The 18,358-nt window shown below is 37.4% G+C and overlaps 1 protein-coding gene across 1 annotated transcript in view; it reads left to right on the top strand.

Annotated features, from left to right (window-relative positions):
- Positions 1 to 13,065, top strand: part of LOC101851054 (GDP-mannose 4,6 dehydratase) — a gene marked incomplete in the record, with an annotated part of 53,623 nt that extends 40,558 nt beyond the window's left edge. Inside the window, 5 exon segments of the mRNA XM_005101891.3 lie at positions 3,783 to 3,901; positions 4,599 to 4,695; positions 7,480 to 7,548; positions 8,153 to 8,244; positions 12,574 to 13,065. Coding sequence (XP_005101948.2) covers positions 3,783 to 3,901; positions 4,599 to 4,695; positions 7,480 to 7,548; positions 8,153 to 8,215 — 348 coding nt within the window.
- Positions 13,066 to 18,358: the final 5,293 nt, after the last annotated feature.

Raw genomic sequence — 18,358 nt, 5'->3', positions numbered from 1 at the left:
AAAATTTAAGTTATGTTAAAGAAATAGGACTATTTAATAAAATAGAAATACATAGGTATCGTTGTCAGTGTATATATATATATACATACACTGAAATTGATATTGTATATACAAATGTAAATAAGTCTTTACCATATTTACAAAAATTTTCATAAATGTCTGTCCTTCCTTTTAGCATAATGATGATAGTGTGACCATGTGCGGTTGCGAGCTCCGAAAAACTCTTACTAAAACATGCCTGATTTTGTTGCGGTGAAACATGTTGGTGCTTAAATGACCAGAATTGGGTTGATAGTGCCGTAAAACACCTACTCAAATCAATTAATTCGTACAGCGGCTTTTTGGTCCCAGTACATGTTTTTGATAATTCTTAGATCTTTTCCTTCTATGTCTAGCTTTTCCAGTATTTTAAATAGCTCATCATGTCTAACTTTATCGAACGCCTTTGAATAATCTATGAAGCATAAATACAGATCTGTCTGTGCTTCAATACATCTTTCCATTAACATTGTTAAGATGAATATAGCTTTTCAGGTGCCCGTAATATACTTACCAAAAAACCCCCAAACCAAATATAAGAGGAATATTCACAAAGTCATGTTTCTCCTCTCTCAAACCATTCTTGTCACTACACCACAGTTAGATCAAGCCATGAACTTTCAGGGCTGGAATGGGAAAGGGGTCTAAATTTTAGTTTTCCTTTTCCTGTCTGGGATGATTTTTCTTCAGGTAGCTGGGAAATAGCCTCCCTTGTAACAGATCAACAACTGTTTCAAAAAGAAGTCACAGTTCAGTGCATACCTAAAGGACTTTGTCCTATTTACTATGTATTATATACCTGGATCATAGTTCATTTTGTTATGATTGTTTATTCTTCTTTCTTGTTAATCAAGGCATTCAGGGTATTCATCAAAAGCTCTCTGTTGGGGCCCCTTTCTAGCTCTATCTTCATAGTCCTCATCGGTTTTCCTTCTCTATGAAATGTTCTTTGAATAAATCTGTGTTTTTTCTGTTTTTCTGGTTTCCAAGACATACGTGTCTTTGGTAATATATTATATTTGCATGTTTGTCTTGAAAATATGTACAATGTATTTCCATTCTCTTTTTATGGTGGGTGGTTGGCAGGTGCTCTGGTGTGGTTTGCTTCTTCTTTCCTATCAAACATCTATCGTCCTTATCTCCCCTTATGTTTGTTACTCTCTTGTAGCACCTCTAATCTTCTGGGGCTCATATGACCTTATGCAGTTGCGAGTGCTGTAAAACCTCTACTAAAACTAAAAAACTAAACTGTTTTTATGCATGCATACTGTATATACATATAGGCCTACATGCCTCATCCTCTCTCGCTTAAGGGTGACATCCTTTCTCCATATATACTTTTGTCTTCTGTTTCACTCTCTTTTGTACTGAAACAACTACCAAGACAATGACACAAAACCTTTTTTTAAAATATCTGTTTGAAGCACAGGAGTAGTGAACTACAACAAAAAGAAGAATTGCCTTCATCTGTTCATGTGTAATAGGCTTGAACACCGTTACTCTATATCTAGACCAGTAGTGGATAGACAAGGAAATAGTGTCAAACATTGAAAGGAAAATGCATAAATGTAGCCAAACCTGTGAGAGGTGGTTAGAGGGCGCCACTGGTAGGTCCCACTTTTGTTCTTTTCATCAGTTGTTTTTGTCTTTCTTTCTTGTTCTTCCCTATCACGATATAGCTTCTATTGTATGGGTGTGCTTCTTTTGGCTTTAAATGAAAACAATGTAAGAACTTACGGAAACAGTGGTCCTCATCTTACTGCTGTATAGGCATGTATATCGGAAACAGTGGTCCTCATCTTACTGCTGTATAGGCATGTATATCGGAAACAGTGGTCCTCATCTTACTGCTGTATAGGCATGTATATCGGAAACAGTGGTCCTCATCTTACTGCTGTATAGGCATGTATATCGGAAACAGTGGTCCTGATCTTACTGCTGTATAGGCATGTATATCGGAAACAGTGGTCCTCATCTTACTGCTGTATAGGCATGTATATCGGAAACAGTGGTCCTCATCTTACTGCTGTATAGGCATGTATATTTTCTTTTAAAAATATTCTTCTGGACACTTCAGAGTCTCTACAATGGGGAACGTCCACAACATAGCTCACAGTGGGGAGCATTGTACTATCATAGCTGTTGTGACAAAGTATCTGACAGTTGTACTCTCATTAAACAGAATCTTAGTTTGATTTGACCTGGATATGCTGCCAGGTATGCTAGTTAAAAAAATAAATTTATTTTTAGAACAGTGATGTGGTCCTTTAGAAGTTTGTGTTGGTGGTTGGTAGATGCTCTGGTGTGGTTAACTCCTTCTTTTCTATCAAATATCTATCTTCCTTACCTCTATTCTTTCTTTTCTTTGTATGTTACTGTCTAGTAACATGTCCAATCTTGGGCACTTTTATGACCTATTTGTGTTGTAAGTGCCATAAAAATCTAAAACTAAACTAAGAAGAAAGATTTGTCTAAAAGAGACAGTAACAAAAGTATGTAGCTGGAAAACCTGGGAATTGATGGGGAAAATCCGAATCTAAGGAGGCCAATTTTAAACCTGTAACTTAAGTAGTAATTGGAGTTCTTACAATTTCCTAAAATCTTTTATAGTTTTTAATAGCAATTTTTCAAAACACAGTAGCTCCTCAAAAGATATAACTGAGAAGAAAAAAAAATTAATTTGAGAAATTTTCAAAATAAAAAAACCATAGCTACACTCATAAGAGTTATCCGGACTATTAGAAACCTTTCTTAAGAGACCTTTGAAAGAAAGATGAGCTTTCTAAACCAGACACTTGACTAATTATTTGGAAGAATCTTGGTTTCATTCAGTGCGTCTTTTTCCTGCTTTTCTCAAGCTGCTGGACATATGCCATGACACAAAAGAGTAATTGGTTTCATTAAGTTGTGCTGAACTTTTCCAGTAGATTGAGGAAGTGAGGGAGGGGGGGAGGGGCAGGTTTAGTGGAAGCCTACTCCAATAGAAGAAGAATCGCTTCTGCTGGTGAATAGTGCTGGGGAAAATCTATTCTCTGATGTGTGTGGAAAATGTATTCTGTTGTATTGTTGTTGCATTCTTTCTTCCTTTTTCTCTTTTTTTGTGCTTTATTTGGGTGCAAGTGGTCAGAGGGTTCATGAGTGGGTCATTCATTAAATAGTTGTTATTGTGTTGACGTGTTTCTTCCCATACTAAGCAACTCTGTATGTGCAAGTGGTTGGGTTTCAAAATAAACTATTTATGACTAGTACAAAGTTTTATCACCGACCGGGGATATGCCACTGACTGTAGTGTCTTTAGGCCGTTCCCAAAGGGGGGACATTTCTCGTTCGAGCATAGTAGAATTTTAAATGGGCTGACTCATGTCACGCTCATAAGTGTGCCTGATCTACAACAGGGAACCGCTGCTTTTTCTTTCCTGATCCTTACTATTGTCATTTTCCTCTACTTCTTTTGTATGTTTGTCACTCTCTTGTGACCTGCTATTTTGGGGTATCTTGATAGTCGAAGCAGACCTTGTGCTGTTGAAGCTAGAGAGGTGAGCAGTCTGAGTCTGATTCCCTGTAAAGACTTCTCTGTTGACACCCACCCCTTGGTGCGCATATGACCGTATGCAGTTGCGAGCGCCGTAAAATCCTCTACTATTTTTTTAAAATAAAGTTTTATTTCGGTGACTAGGAAAAATAGAACCTGAAACGTGTTGGACTTTTTTATGTGGTCATTTCCCTTGCTGTTTGTTCCCCAGGCTATGTGGCTAATGCTGCAGGCTGAAACTCCAGAGGACTTTGTGGTGGCTACTGGGGAGACCCACAGCGTGCGGGAGTTTGTGGAGGCGGCCTTCAAGTGTGTGGGCAAGACCATCGAGTAAGTATTGCTGAGATAGTGCCCTACAGGACGGTTTGTTCTTTTAAAAGAAAGTGTCTTCGAAAAACCAAGAGAATTTTTGAAGATGTGGTTACAGGTGTTGATAAAATTTGCGTCTTATTTATTTATTTATTTTTTCTCAAGTAAATCTAGAGCATTCTTTGCTCCTACTCTTTGTACACAAGATACATAACTCGCTAAATATGGGATGGAATAACGTGACCAGCTTTTTAAAGGATTTTTTGTTAATCAGGTATAGATCCATTTTTTAAAATTACAGCGAAGGATGTCAGTGGTTTTGGAATTTGTTGAGTTGACAGTTCACTTTGAGTCACATGCTAACAACAACACTTCAGTATTGGGCTTTCCTTGTCTTGAAGTGAATATTTCGAAGAAAGAAAAGGCCAGTTTATTTGTGCTCAAAGATAGGTTTATAATATGCGCAGCATATACCAGCATACTCTCTTGTGACAGAGAAGCACCCTCTTTTAGTACCATCGTTAATCAAAGTCCATGGTTCTATTCAACAGGTTTTCTTGTGAAATAGCCTCACCTGTTGAAAAGGAGAGAATTCTAAAAGTAATGTATGCCTTCTTAGTATTTTTTCATTTAAAACTGCTTTGAACCACAGATGTACTTGAGGATGTCACACAATTACGAGAGTCTATATTTTCCTTTGTTTTTGCTTTTGTTTCAGGTGGGAAGGCAAGGGTGTGAATGAAATCGGAAAAGACAAGGAATCGGGAAATGTTTTAGTAAAAATTAACCCACGATACTACAGACCCACAGAAGTGGTAAGATTTTCAGGTTTAAAAAAAAAATCAGTTTGTGACCCTGAGCAAACTCCATTTCTGATGTTTAATACAACAAGATTGAAGAAAATAAAGTTGTAACTCAAAACTCTTTGATGTCTAAGTCAATGGAGTGCATTCATTTTGATATGTTTCTTTTGATACCATTTGTTTAATGTGAGGCCATATTTTCATACATTTCCAAGTAATACCTGACTCAACTTAAGTTTTGTGGAAATTTTATGGAGTTTTTGGAAGAGAAAATATAACATCTTATTGCAAATCATTTTTCTGACTTAAACACCTGATCTTTATTTTTTTCTCTAAACGAGTTTAGTGGTGGTAAAGCATTTTAGTAAAGCCTGGCACAGCTGTATTCTTTCAACCATTCTTCTTTCTTTTCATGATCTGAGTAATTATTATACTTGGGGATTCATTCATGTCTGGTCGGTGTCATGTGTAGCTGGCCTATTTTAAAAAATTTCTTTCTTTCATTCGCCATTTTGTTGCTTTTCTGAGTTCCTCTTGACTACCATTGTGTTTAATCGTGGTTTGAGGAATGGTCCAAATCTACTTGTGACTAAGTGAGGGACATACAGTAAAACCTTGCTATAGCGCCCTTTTTTCGGACACAAGATTTTGAATGTCTTAGGGCCCCTTTACACATACAGTTCATTCATCGACAAACTGACAGTTTAACCGAATGAGAGAAAATCCATTCAAACATACAGTTTTTTTATTGTTAAAGTGTCATTCTTTGACAAAACGCACAAAACACACCAAACAAAATTAACTTGGTAATCCGGCGTTAAATTGTGTTCCTCGAGTGAGTTTGACTAATTTTGGGTCGCTGATCATGAAAATCTTATTATTTTTTTTATTTGACCAATATTTAGGAAAATTTTGGAATGCATTTTCAACTCCGCCTGGAGCAACATCAAAGAAGCCGCTCTCTCGTCATGTGTTCGCCGGCCGGCAAATATCTGGCGTCGCCAGATATGTGGTGGTTGGACTGAGAACCCTTAGATATCGAGAAGATGGCTCGTTTCCAGGCTCAGTTGTAGCCGGAAGTTTACAGGATGCCTGCAGTTCTTTCTATATTCTACTGTTTGTCGATCAATGAACTGTACGTGTAAATGAGGCCATAGCTGAGACCGTTTTAGCCCCCAAAAATGGTGGGGTGACAGGGGAGGCTACTGAGTGATATTTATTCATTTGATTAGAGACAGTGTAATTGCCCCCTACTTGATAATAATTGGTCGCTTTTAAGCACAAGGGGCTATCCCTAAAAATGCTGTTTTGAGAAAATTGAAGGTAAAGTTTTTGCCCCTTGTTCAGTTCCTTTAAAATACAAGGAGAGTTTTCTCTATAACCAAACAAATATGTGAGACAGCGTGGTGAAATCAGGCGCTTGTCAAAATAATGAAAGTGAAGAAACTGGCATTTTTCCGCAGGTTTGGAAATTTTTGTTGAATTTTGTTTTTTGGCTCAACACCTTTCATGGCCGCTAAAAAACACATTTCTGTGTGGATTTTACTGAAAAATGTTGATTAAAGGCATAAAAGATGTAAATCTTCAGTCTCCAGGGATTCTCAAGCTAAGGAAATTACTCAATTTTGGGGGCCATTTTCTCGCTAACTTTACCTCTGAAACCAGGTGACCCCCGTCTCCTTCAGTCGTCAATACCTTTACTTACATCCAAGATAATGGATACTTTTTAAAATCACAAGCAAAGCACATCGACTGACTTTAAGATAATACCAATAACTCCATATGCCCCAAAATTGACGAGTGCCTGATTCCACCACATCGTGACACATATACACACCAATGAAACCAAACTTCGCCAATAGGTAGGGCAGTGCCCACTTTTGGTGTAGGTCGAGATTTTGAAAACCCCCGAAATCTGGGTTAGCCAGCTTGTCCTTATAAGCGACCAATTGATGATGGAAAAGCATTCGTTAAAAGTCTTAATAAAAGTTTCTTTCTTGTTTGCCTTTTAATGGTGATGACGCTGGTCAGTTGGAATGCCCACCTCCTTGCACCAAGCTGTTATCATCTGGGTTTTCTTTTTGCTGAGCTGAGCAGACCAGTCGATAAAGACTGGATTAGAGTGTGCACATGCTTGTGTGTGTCCGTTGGGGGGGGGAGATGCAGGCGTCCACTGATGGTAAAATTGGCATGTACTTGCAAAAAGATTTGCTGTAGCCGATTACATTGCATTCCTGGCTACGGTAAAAATATCGCTTTTGGTCATTTTTCTTTATTCTTACGTTGTAAAATGTTAACAAACTGTTGATCTCTAACATCCCCAGAAAGATTAACGTAATAGCAAAAAGTACAATTTACTCTGGTATATTTTAGACATAACTTTTTAAAAGTAGAGATAATAAATGGACCTGGGACTACAGACAGAAAATGTTACAGCTGAAAGTATGTTTTAAGCCGAGTATGCTATACTGAAAATTTACTGAATAATAAAAAGTTGCAAGTTTGATTCCTGGTTTTGTCAGCAGTGGTCTTGTATCCGCTCAAAATGTATTCACCTATTTTCCTCAATTCACCTACACATATCAGCAAAAGTTGACTAGGTTTTTGGTAGAGACAAACTTTGTAAATGACATGATGCACTGTGTGCCTAACCAGCTATTTGATTATTTTTATCTTCCCTTGAGATCTAGGAATCGAATGACGGGCCAAGAGAGTCACTGTGCATTTCTATGGATACACGTTTTTCACTTTTTTAACTCTTAAGTTCTTTTTAGCTCAGCTATTTGTACTTTTCAGGAACTTCTGCTGGGCGACCCGACAAAGGCGAAGGACAAACTCAAGTGGGAGACCAAGTACGACTTCCAGGTCAGATGAAGGACAATAGCAAAATTAGATTGAATTAAATATGACGCTTAATTGTGCTTACAAAAGTGACCATGGAGAGAGAAAAGAGAGAGAGACAGAGAGAGAGAGAGACAGAGAGAGAGAGAGAGAGACAGAGAGAATATAGAAGATGACTTAGGCAGGGGCAAAAATCAAAATACAATACAGATTGTGTGTTGTACATTGTGTTCAGCCTCTACAGAAGTTTCTAAATGGTGACTTTGTGGTTAGGCTCTCTGACCTGCTATTGTAAGGTTGTAGTTCAATTCCCGTGAGGGGTCTAGCATTGCGTCCTTGGGAAAGGCACTACTTTACACAAATTTTCCTCACTTCATCCAGGTGAAAATGGATACCTGGTTATAGACAGTGAAAGATTTTTTCAGTTTGTTAGTGTTTGAGCACATGGAATCTACAGCTTTCTGTGTATGCTTCACGGGAAGTTGAAAATGTTTAAGAGTGTTCTTCTAAGGTCTATTAGGGTAATAATATTTGTAAAGCGCATAGAGCATACAGTAGAATGTGCAAACGAGTTACACACATATTATTATTGTTGTTATTATTATCATCATTATTATTATTCCTCCAGATGTTGGTGAAGGAGATGGTGGAGGCAGATCTCAATCTGATGAGGACCAATCCAACCGCTTAACATGTGAGGCTGGATGAACTGTGGTAGAGGTAGTACTCCTTTTTTTCTTTCTTATATTCCCTTAGTGGGCAAACTGTTAGTTCTGTGTACATGGCCCTGGTTAGAATCTTGGCATTCATGACCCTGGGTTCTTTGGAGAGTTATCTAGGCTTTTGTCAATCTTTTCTCAGACCTGTCTGAAATGATTGTTATATTCAGGTTTCCAGCCTTGTAAGTAATCTTATAGTTATGGAAAAGACTATAAACTCTTACGATTACCAATTCTTCTTTCTATAAGTTGCAAAGAGGAATGAGTGTTCGGAGGAGTGACTGGTAGGCCTTACTTGTTTTTCTATTCCTATGTTGTTTTTGTCCTTGTATCTTGCTTTTTTCAAGCCTTTTAAGGCAGTTATCATATGGATGTGCTTTTCCTTACTCAAACTTACCAGAGACAAAGTGTCTCCATTAGGCATAAAGTGCCATGTGGCAGTATGTTATTCTAATGGTTTGGTAACTTAAGAAGCTGTTCACTGAATTTTGACTGAGTACTCATTCCACCCAATCACAGTATATGAGTGACAAGCCCGATGTCCTCAAAAGTCAGAGTTTTTGGTGTGTGGAGCATTCAGATAACTGATAACTCCCACAGCTTTATTGCTATACATGAAACTGTTGGTTGAAGAGGTAAATGAACCTCTTGTGCTGCCTTCATTAAAAGTTTTTTGTCATACTGATTGAAACTTTTCCTACTATACATAGTACCTCTTGGCTTTCAAAAAGTGGTTTGGATGCAGTGCTGCTGGATTCTAAAGACTGACATTTCTGAGCTGTTCAAGTAGGAACTTAATGAGTCAGTTTTTGAATATCATTCTGATGTAGATCGAGAATTCATTACAGCGTAGTTTATATAAGTAAACTAAGGGGGAAGATGAAAACCATGACTGAGCAACGAAAAATTTTTTTCAGAAAGGCAGGAAAAGTTCATAAAAAAAACAAACATTAGTCAACAATGTGAAATCAAGCACTCATCAAAGTCAAGAAATAGAAGAAACTAGCATTTTTGCAATGGTCTGGCAATTTTCATTGAGTTTTTGTTTTTTGGCTCAACACCTTTTATTTCCATTTAAAAACACATTTCTGTGTTGATTTTTCAACAAAAAAATTGATTAACACTTTTCGGCCTCTTGGCGCAATGATACTTTACTTACTTTTACTTTTTCATCCTCTGTTGCCGTTAAACGTCGAGGGGAGATGCAGTTTTCTATGGTAGGCCAGCTCCGCAGCTCTTTCAGTTGTGATGTTATGTTTTCTTAGGGTTTCCTTGACACCCTCGATCCACCTTTTGCGTGGCCTTCCTCTTCCATTATATAGCCTGAGAGCTTGGTGTTGTAGGCTCTCAAGGCTGGCTGGTCAGGTGACATGCGTAACAGGTGGCCAAACCATTTTATCCTCTGTCTTTCTATGTAACGCAGGCAGGACTCAGTGCCGATAGCTGCTCTTACTTCTTCATTTCTCTGCCTGTCTCGTCTTGTGATGTTAAGGGTTTTGCGGAGATATTTCATTTCGCATGCGGTGATTTTGCTTTCATGGGTTTTGCTTAAGGTCCAGGTCTGGCACTGATAACATAATGTTGGTATGAATATTGAGGTGATAAGCTGTCTCTTTGTATCCATGGAGATGTTTGGATGAAATAGAAGGGGTGCGAGCTGGTAGGTGACAGCGTTGGCTTTTTGAGTTCGCATTTTTATTTCTCTGTCTATGGACCCGTTTTCAGAAAAAGTGCTGCCAAGATATTTAAACTCTTTCACCTGTTTCAGTTGTTTACTATTGACATGGATGTTCAGGGGACTATGGTTTCGGTTCACTTTCATAACTTCTGTTTTTGATGTGCTTATTTTCATGTTGAATTTCTCACAGGTGTTGTTGAGTTCGGTAGTGTGATTTTGGAGGCTTTGTTGGTCATGATGAATTAGACATTGGTCGTCTGTGAACAGAAATTCATTTAGGCTTTCTGGGCTTTGGTTTGCTTCTTGCATTATTGTGTCCATATATAGTGGAGATAGAACGCATCCCTGTCGTACTCCAGATCTTACTTTGAACCAGTCTGTATTTCCTTCCTTCGTTCTTACTGAGCTTCTGCTGTTGGTATATAGAGCTCTGACATTATCTAACAATTGTCCTCTGACGCCATACTTTTCGAGTGTCTACCAGAGTTTTGCATGGTTTACTCTGTCAAAAGCCGATGTTGGATTCTTTGTTGTGTTCTATTGTTTTCTCGCATATCTGTCGTAATGCAAATACGGCATCCGTGCATCCTCTTCCCTTTCGGAATCCAAACTGAGCTTTGCTCAGATTTTTCTCTACAATAGTTCTTATGCGCTGCTCTGGTATCTTTGCATACATTTTTCCCCGAGTGTCTTAACAATGAGATGCCTCTATATGTTGTGCAGTCGTGTTTGTTGCCCTTTTTTTCCCATAATGATACCACAATGGCTTTCTGCCAGTCTTCTGGGCATTTTCTTTGTTCCCAGGCTCTGTTGAAAATACGCCTCGGCCACAGTATACTGGTGTTTCCACAAGCTCTTATGGCTTCCGCTGTGATGTCATCTGGTCCTGGGGCTTTGTTCTTGGGGCTGGTCTTGAGTGCCTTTTCTATTTCACTTGGAAGTGTTGGTGGATCTGTTTGATTTCCATAGGATGGTTGGAACTCTACTTATTGTCCATGGCAAGCGTCTGGGTTGAACAGTTCTTGGAAGTAATTTTCCCATCTTTTCTTGATTGCATGTTTGCCGAGAATGGCGTTTCCCTCTTTATCATTTATAATACATGTCGGGTTGTATGGGTCTTTCCTTATCCGCATGCTCTTCACACTTTAAAAAAATTCTCTTGGGCTTTCCTTACAGATTTTGGTCAGTTTCTCGCCATTTATTTTCCATGCATTTTCTTTAGCAGTTTTGATGATTCTTTTGGTCTCTCTTCTCGCTTTCCTGTATTCTATATAGATCTAGTCTTCTTCGATCTTTGACGTCTGCCATTTCTTGAATTTCGTCTTTTTCATTCCAATTGCTTCTTTGGTTTCATCATTCCACCAGCATGTTGTTCTGCCTTTGTTTCCACCTATTCTTTTGGTGCCACAACAGTTTTTCAGTATTTCTGACAGGGATTTTTTAAATATTTGCCATTCGTCTTCTATGTCCTTGATCTCAGGTGACAGTTTGAAGTACTTTTTGGTAATGTCATCCTCGGCTGTTTTTTTAGAATGTCTGGTTCTTCCAATTTTCTTAGGTTAGTCGTGGTTTTTCCCCTGTTTTTATTTGTTTACGTTGTAGGTTGTGAGTTGTGTTGCAATGATGTGCCAGTGAAAAATGTCCATTCCGGTCACCTGGCGCCAGGCCCGAGAAGTCAGTTGCAGTCGCTCTCCTGGCTGGGTGACCAGATGGGATTTTTTGTACTGCTGGCTGTGTGACTGCAAAGTGTACGAAAAGTGTACATTTTCAGTTTTCTAGAACTCTCAAGCTTTGAAAGTCACCAAACTTGGGTGGCCATTTTCTTGCTAATTTTACCTCTGAAACCAGGTGACCCCCACCTCTTCGATCGCAAGTATCTCGATTTTTAACTCAGTTTAAATTGTATTTTTAAAATCAAAATGAAGAAGTTTTTTGGTGATACCAATAATTCCTCATATCCAAAACTTGACGAGTGACTGATTTCACAGCGTCATGACACATTTTTTTTTTTTTTTTGTGTACCAAAATATTAAATACCTTGTGTCATGTATATGAAAAATGGAAGAAATTTGCTTTATAAGATTGGTAGGAGTACAGTTTTGATAGAGTTTGGGAGTTATGCATCTAAAGTCAACTCAAGGCTCAGCGAATCAAAGACTTTCAAAGAAACTCTCTGACTGCAGTCGGACATTGTCTTAAGTCATTTTCATGTATGAAAAGTGAACTTAGTATATTTTCTTACCCGGAGCTAGTTGGCTGCAGTCAAAGAGTGTTGGCTATTTTTAGCATATAGTTATTTTCCCCCACTTGTATGCTGATTTTATGTACATAGTTAGATGTGTATGGTCTTGAAGGGTCTTGAAAGACCATCAAGAGCGGTGCCTTTGCAATTGCTCCCATGAACATTGTGTTTCGTGTATCAACATTGTAAAATGAGCCCTGAGTTCTAATGTTCCCCCTTCCTTTTGCTTATGCTTTAAATGATTGTTTAGAATCTGACAACATTAGAAAGTCTAATTGTTTTAGGACTGCATTTTTTTTCTACTTACTCTTTTGTTTGTATTGACTTATGCATATGTCTTGAGAGTGTCCTTTTAAAAGATGGATTTGATGTGTGATTTAAATAAAACCTCTTTTTCTCTCTATCTACAGTGAGACAGACTGAAATCTGTGCATTGACATCAAGTGTTTGCAAATGTGTCTGCAGCTGAAGTTGACCAAAAGGATTGATTTCTATATATGAAAAAGGTCTTATTTCTCTCTACTGGGTAAAGCTGCATTGTTGAAAGAGGTGGAGAACGCCATCCTTGTCACAGATTACTTCTGTTTTTGTTTTTATTGATGCAAAACTTAAAAAAGAATATTTGCTAGTGTTGGGGTATAAAATAAAAAGTTTCCGGTTCGAGGTGCTGGTGTATTGACGCACTTAAACCTGTCATTACTTTCAGGACTGATGGGGTCCTTTTTTCTCTTGTTTTATTGTAAAGTATTCCTTTCAATGATTTTATCTTATGCTCATAAAGGTTTATTCTTGCCATAAGTGTTCCTGAAACTGTTGTTTGAAGGCATACCCATGTAAATAAGATGTAATGCATAGTTATTTTGCTGTGTAGTGTTTAGCTGATATTTAGTTCAATTCTGTGTGCAGAAAATTTTTGGGTGCTGACAGAGGAAACTCACTTGAGTGCTTACCTGACATTTAGTGGCATTTGTCATGCAGCAGATTTTTGGGGACTGATGTATGAAAGTCACTTGGTTCATTGTTCTCTAGTGTGAGAGTAGTAGTTTGCAAAGCTTAACTCTTTATCTCCGGCGAGCGGTCGTAACCCCTGTGCCGGTGAGCCGATGACAGTGGCTCAGGCACATTCCTTTATGACGACTATGACATCAAATTACTTTTCAACGGTTGCCGAGAACAGGTCTCTTTATTGGAATTTCATTCAATAGATGAAGAACTATCAAAATAGGTTCACATAGAAAATTTCTTAGAAATAAGCAATAATTAGCAATAATCGAGAAGCTTTCATGTTGGCTAGGCAATTTAGTGATGATTTTTGTCATTTTTAGATTTAGTACCAAAAAGGGGCCCCGACATAGTGGGTTTACCACTCTCAGAGATAAAGAGTTAATGGACATCACTAGACACAGCGATTGCCTCATAAAGATATTCAGTCAGTGTAATGTTATCCTCTTGTTTGAAAGCTGTGGTTACAACTGTTATTTTTGGGGTGTTTAGAGGTCTTGTGTAGTCTTTCAAAAACCGGTACATTTTATTGCAATGTTGTTAGAAGATCTTCTCTGTTACATAAAGATATTACATTGTTACGTTTGACATACAAGTACTTAATGTGCACCCTACCTAGGATAGAGAAGAGACAGGCTAGTGAGCTTTTTGAGGTAAGTAGGAGATAAGTTGTTAATTTCAGGCTAAGTAAAGCTATTGTATGAAACTCAACAGTCATTGCGTAACAATGAGTATCTGCTGTTCACATATCCTATTCCCATCGTTTGGTCAATTAATTTCATGAGGATCTGATGTTTTAATGTCATTTCTTTTGTTAAAGGGAAGTTTACGGTCTTCTTATCCATTTGGATGAATGTTTTAGGACAAAGGCTTAGAATTTGTAAAGGGTAGAGCTTTTTTCATGTAGTAATATGAAAATATGCATTTTTTAAAAAGAGATTCAAGTTATAGTTATGTTGTTCTTGTTTTAGCTTTGATGAGAAGATTTCCTAGAAATAAGCAATAATCGAGAAGCTTTCATTTTGGCCAGGCAACTCCCAGATCTTCCATATATTGTGAACAAGTGACACACAGTGAGTGAGCTCTGTGGAGATTTCTACTGCTCTTTACATTACTCATGTATCAGACGGGAAGCACATCTCCTTATTTTTCCTGTTTGTTCAACGGCACGATGCTCTGCTTTGTAATTTTGCTAAAGCAAACTTCAGTCAAACCTGTGTAAGACGGCCACCCATTGTCCAGGAGAAAAGTGGCCGTATTAGACAGGTGGCCGTCTTAGGCAGGACTGATCAAGATGAAGAAAACAAACCATTCCCATCTGAAGTCCCAATCGAAAGTAGCCGCATTGTTCTTGTTTTTGTTGTAGTTGGTTTGTATTTTGTTTGTTATTGTTATTTCGTTGCTGATTTTGCGCAAGAGTGACAATAAAACGAAATGTGTCAGACGAGGAAGACTGAGTGCAATGTTAAAACAAACACATGGGTTGCCACCACTCGAAGAATGAGTGACGCATTCATTTTGACATCCATTGTTACTTTGTTACAGACTGGGGAAACAGTGACCACTCATCTCACTTACGATTTGTTTATGAGTTCTGGGCGGGGCTTATGGGTTATGAGGGATCACATGCTTACCTCACCAGCTGCTGAAAATTAGTAGCTATTGGTCAACAGTGGGAGGGGCCTACCCAACATGATCGGTTGGAGGGACTACCTAACAACAACGACAGTTGATTGAATTATGACAGCTCACCCACAACGCCAGGGGCCAGTGCACAATTTATGACAAAACATAATGGAGTCACTAAGGTGACCGTCTAAGACAGGTGTTATTTCTTAGTGTGATAGTTTTTTTTGGTTAAAATATTGTGACCGCCGTCGCGTTGGACAGGTGCCCGTTTTACACAGTTAAATTATATAGAAAAAGCGCAAGGGGGGAAATGGAAAATGGCTGTTTGTACAGGTGGCCATCTTATAGAGGTGGCCGTCAGGGCAGGTTCGACTGTATTCTCATATATATCGATCCGGAAAAGCTTCTGTCCTTCTGATGTGATTTGGATTTAAGTATTGAATTCTTTGTTATTTTTAAAATTTTGGTGGTACTGTCTTTTTTATATATCTATATTTAGTACACCTATCCTTTATTTTCACTTTGGGTAAAAGCATTCCAAATTTCTACGACGAAACAGTGATGTAAGTCACTATTTTTATTTTTCAATGTGTTGATGTAGGCCCTAGGTGCAAGAGCTAATAGTATGCTTCCTTTACTCTTTGAAGAATTAGAAAAGTAAGTCCTGACATGCCTTTGAAAAAAGAAAATTATAAGTTCTATAATCAGAGTACCTTGTTGCTCAGCTGTGAACATAAAGAGTGAAAATCAAATTTTGTTTACTTTAGGAAGGTAACTTAAAGTCATACCTTTGCGAGAAGGGTCAAGAGGAGTTCATGTCAGTGATTATAACTACCTTTTAACGGTAAATTTAAAAGAATAATACCTTAATTACTAAGTCTTCAGGTTTCAGGTTGTAATAGAGTTTTTTTTGCTGTCCACAGCTTAAAATCAACAAAGTTCAGCTTGACATACTTTCTAAAGGCATTAGACAATTAACTCCTTGATAAATAACAACAGCAATATCAATTAATTATTTTTTATTCTTCCTCTGGGGTCTAAAGGTGAAATGTTCACAAATACTGTTCCACCAGTCTTGTTTGTTATACAACATAAGCACTATATGTCCAGCTCTGTGTTTCAATGTTGGTGATGTATTTAGATCACAGCGTTGTCGTTGTTGTCTGTATTTTTATGATTGTTTCCCACAAGGCATATTCTGTTCTTTGTTGGTCTTCTGTTAGCTTTCGTGCAAGGTCTTGAAAATTATTTTCCAGCAAAGGAAGAAGAAGAAATATTAGAGAATCTCCTCATTAATAGCAAAGCAGAACTGATGTGTAAAATTCAACCTGAAAAGAAAGAATTCAGAATATTTTGCGGATTATGGAATTTAGTATTTGACAGCCGGCGTATTTAAGAAAGGCTGTCATTATTCTCTTTATTCACGCTCAGGTTCTATGGAATTTAATGTGCCATAACGCAATGGAGATTTAATTTTTTTTCTAGTCTGTATCTGTAAAAAGATTTTTACAATATTATTTATACATTATGTCAATAAAAAGCTGTTTTAAAAAAATGAGAACTTGTAGCAAGTTCATCTAAGTGTCTTTAATTCTTGGGGCAAGTGGAGCTCTTTTGGGATATTCTTGATTTCTCTATGGTTGTTCATAAAAAATGTTACATTTGTTACTGTTTTGCTTTCAGTTCTGTTGCGTGTAATGCAATTTTTAAATCCATATTTTACGCTGTGCTTAATAGGACTCACAGAATACATTGTATTGCGCTGTTCTTAACTTAGTATTTTATAGATTATGTGTTTATGTACAAACTTCCCTAACAATGATAATCTACTATTTTATTTTGTCTTGTGTCTGTGTCTATTTGATAACAAAATGAGTAAAGAAAGGCAAAAGTTTGGTTCTTGAGGTAATACTTAAGCGTCGTTAAAACGCTCAGTTATTTATCCAAGGTTTTTTCTAATGTTATGTTGGACACATATCAGTTTGTGATGAAAAGAATGTTTGTTACCTGTACTTCAGATCTTTTTCTACTTACTTTTTTGTTTTAAAACATATTACGCAATTTTTAAATGGAGCTTTTCTCGTTTTCTTAACATCCTGTGTCATTTAGGCAGGCCAACGTTAAAAGCAAAATGTATTATTTTTAGACATAATTACAAACTCATTTTTCAGAGTATATTTTTTCAAAATGGCTACCTATTGGTTCTTCAATAATTCAGAAGTGCAAGGTATGGTACAGCTGTGACTTCATGTGTTTCATTTGTTCTACGTAAAAAAAAAGTTGCTCTTTGGATTGCCATGTTTAAAAGACAATGTAGCTGTAATTGATTTAAGATTGATGATGGTGCGTCTGAAACATTTATTAATATAAGCAGATCGAACTGTTTCAAAATTATGCTGTATATGTTGTCTGTTTCAAGCAATCAGTATAACTAGAGAAAAAAAAATGTTAAACCATTAGGGATTGTGTGTTTAATGTTGTGCTGGCAGAAACTTTCAGTTTGCAAGCGAAGTAATTTTTTTCCATATTTAAAGCTGTCACTGTTGAAGGTCGCCTACTCACTATTCAAGGGTTAATAAAGAGATTTCTTGCGTTTTTGTAGACGTCTCTGTCCATCTTGTGGAAATTTGTCATGATCGTAATTCTCAAAAGAGTGGAAAAAAAAGATGCACTATGCTGGTGTTACTAGTTTAATGTTTTAAATTGCTTACACTGCCGATGATATTACACATTTTTTTTCTAAAATGCCACAGTTATTTCAGTACACTTTGTTGTTTCTGTTATTTTTGGAATGAAGGTTTGTGTATGGAATACCCCAGCTCTCTATACTTGCTAGTTATACTACTTATAGTGGGAAGAGCTAAAGTGTAGCGCCTTCATAGCCATGGCTGTCGCCATTGTTCTTTTTGCCCACTTTAAAATTAATGAGAACTTATGCAGTGCCAAGTGGTGCTAGCTTTGATCTTCTCGCTTCTTACATTTCTTTGCCATAAGACTTTGAACTTCCTGTAAGCTTGTGAAGATCTCATATCCTACTTTGATTAAATCATACAAATGATGTTATGTTTCTCGTATGTTAACTCAATCGTGTTACTGCCCATAAGGATTTATACATCCGAATGGTAATAATTAGGAAAACTATTGTATAATACTCTAACTGCGTTCATGTTATATGAAAACTTGCCCTCCTGCTTTTTTTCATGGAAAATGGAAAATTCTAGATTTTTCTTGTCAGCATTCTTACTGGTGCTTCCTCTATAGCAAAGCAGCTTGTTGTGAGATTTACTGTTTTGCCAGATATTCTCCCCCCCTCCCCTCTTTTTTAAAAATCATTTGTTTTTCATATTATGGAATGTTTGTGTTTCACATAGTATGACCCGTCCTAATGCAGATAGTGCTCTGAGTTCTGAACTCCATTATTTGTTCTGTGAGTACAAAGTCTCTGGGACCAGAAGTCTTTGAAGTCTTTCATCTTTAAGAGACTGAAACAACTTGCAGGTTACACTGGTTTTACTCATTTACCTTTTTCACATTTTAAAACAAGGAACATGTATGCATTATATG

This window comes from Aplysia californica, unplaced genomic scaffold (genome assembly GCF_000002075.1).
Source record: "Aplysia californica isolate F4 #8 unplaced genomic scaffold, AplCal3.0 scaffold00303, whole genome shotgun sequence".
NCBI classification, from domain to species: domain Eukaryota; kingdom Metazoa; phylum Mollusca; class Gastropoda; order Aplysiida; family Aplysiidae; genus Aplysia; species Aplysia californica.
This window is presented reverse-complemented; position numbering and strand designations above follow the sequence as displayed.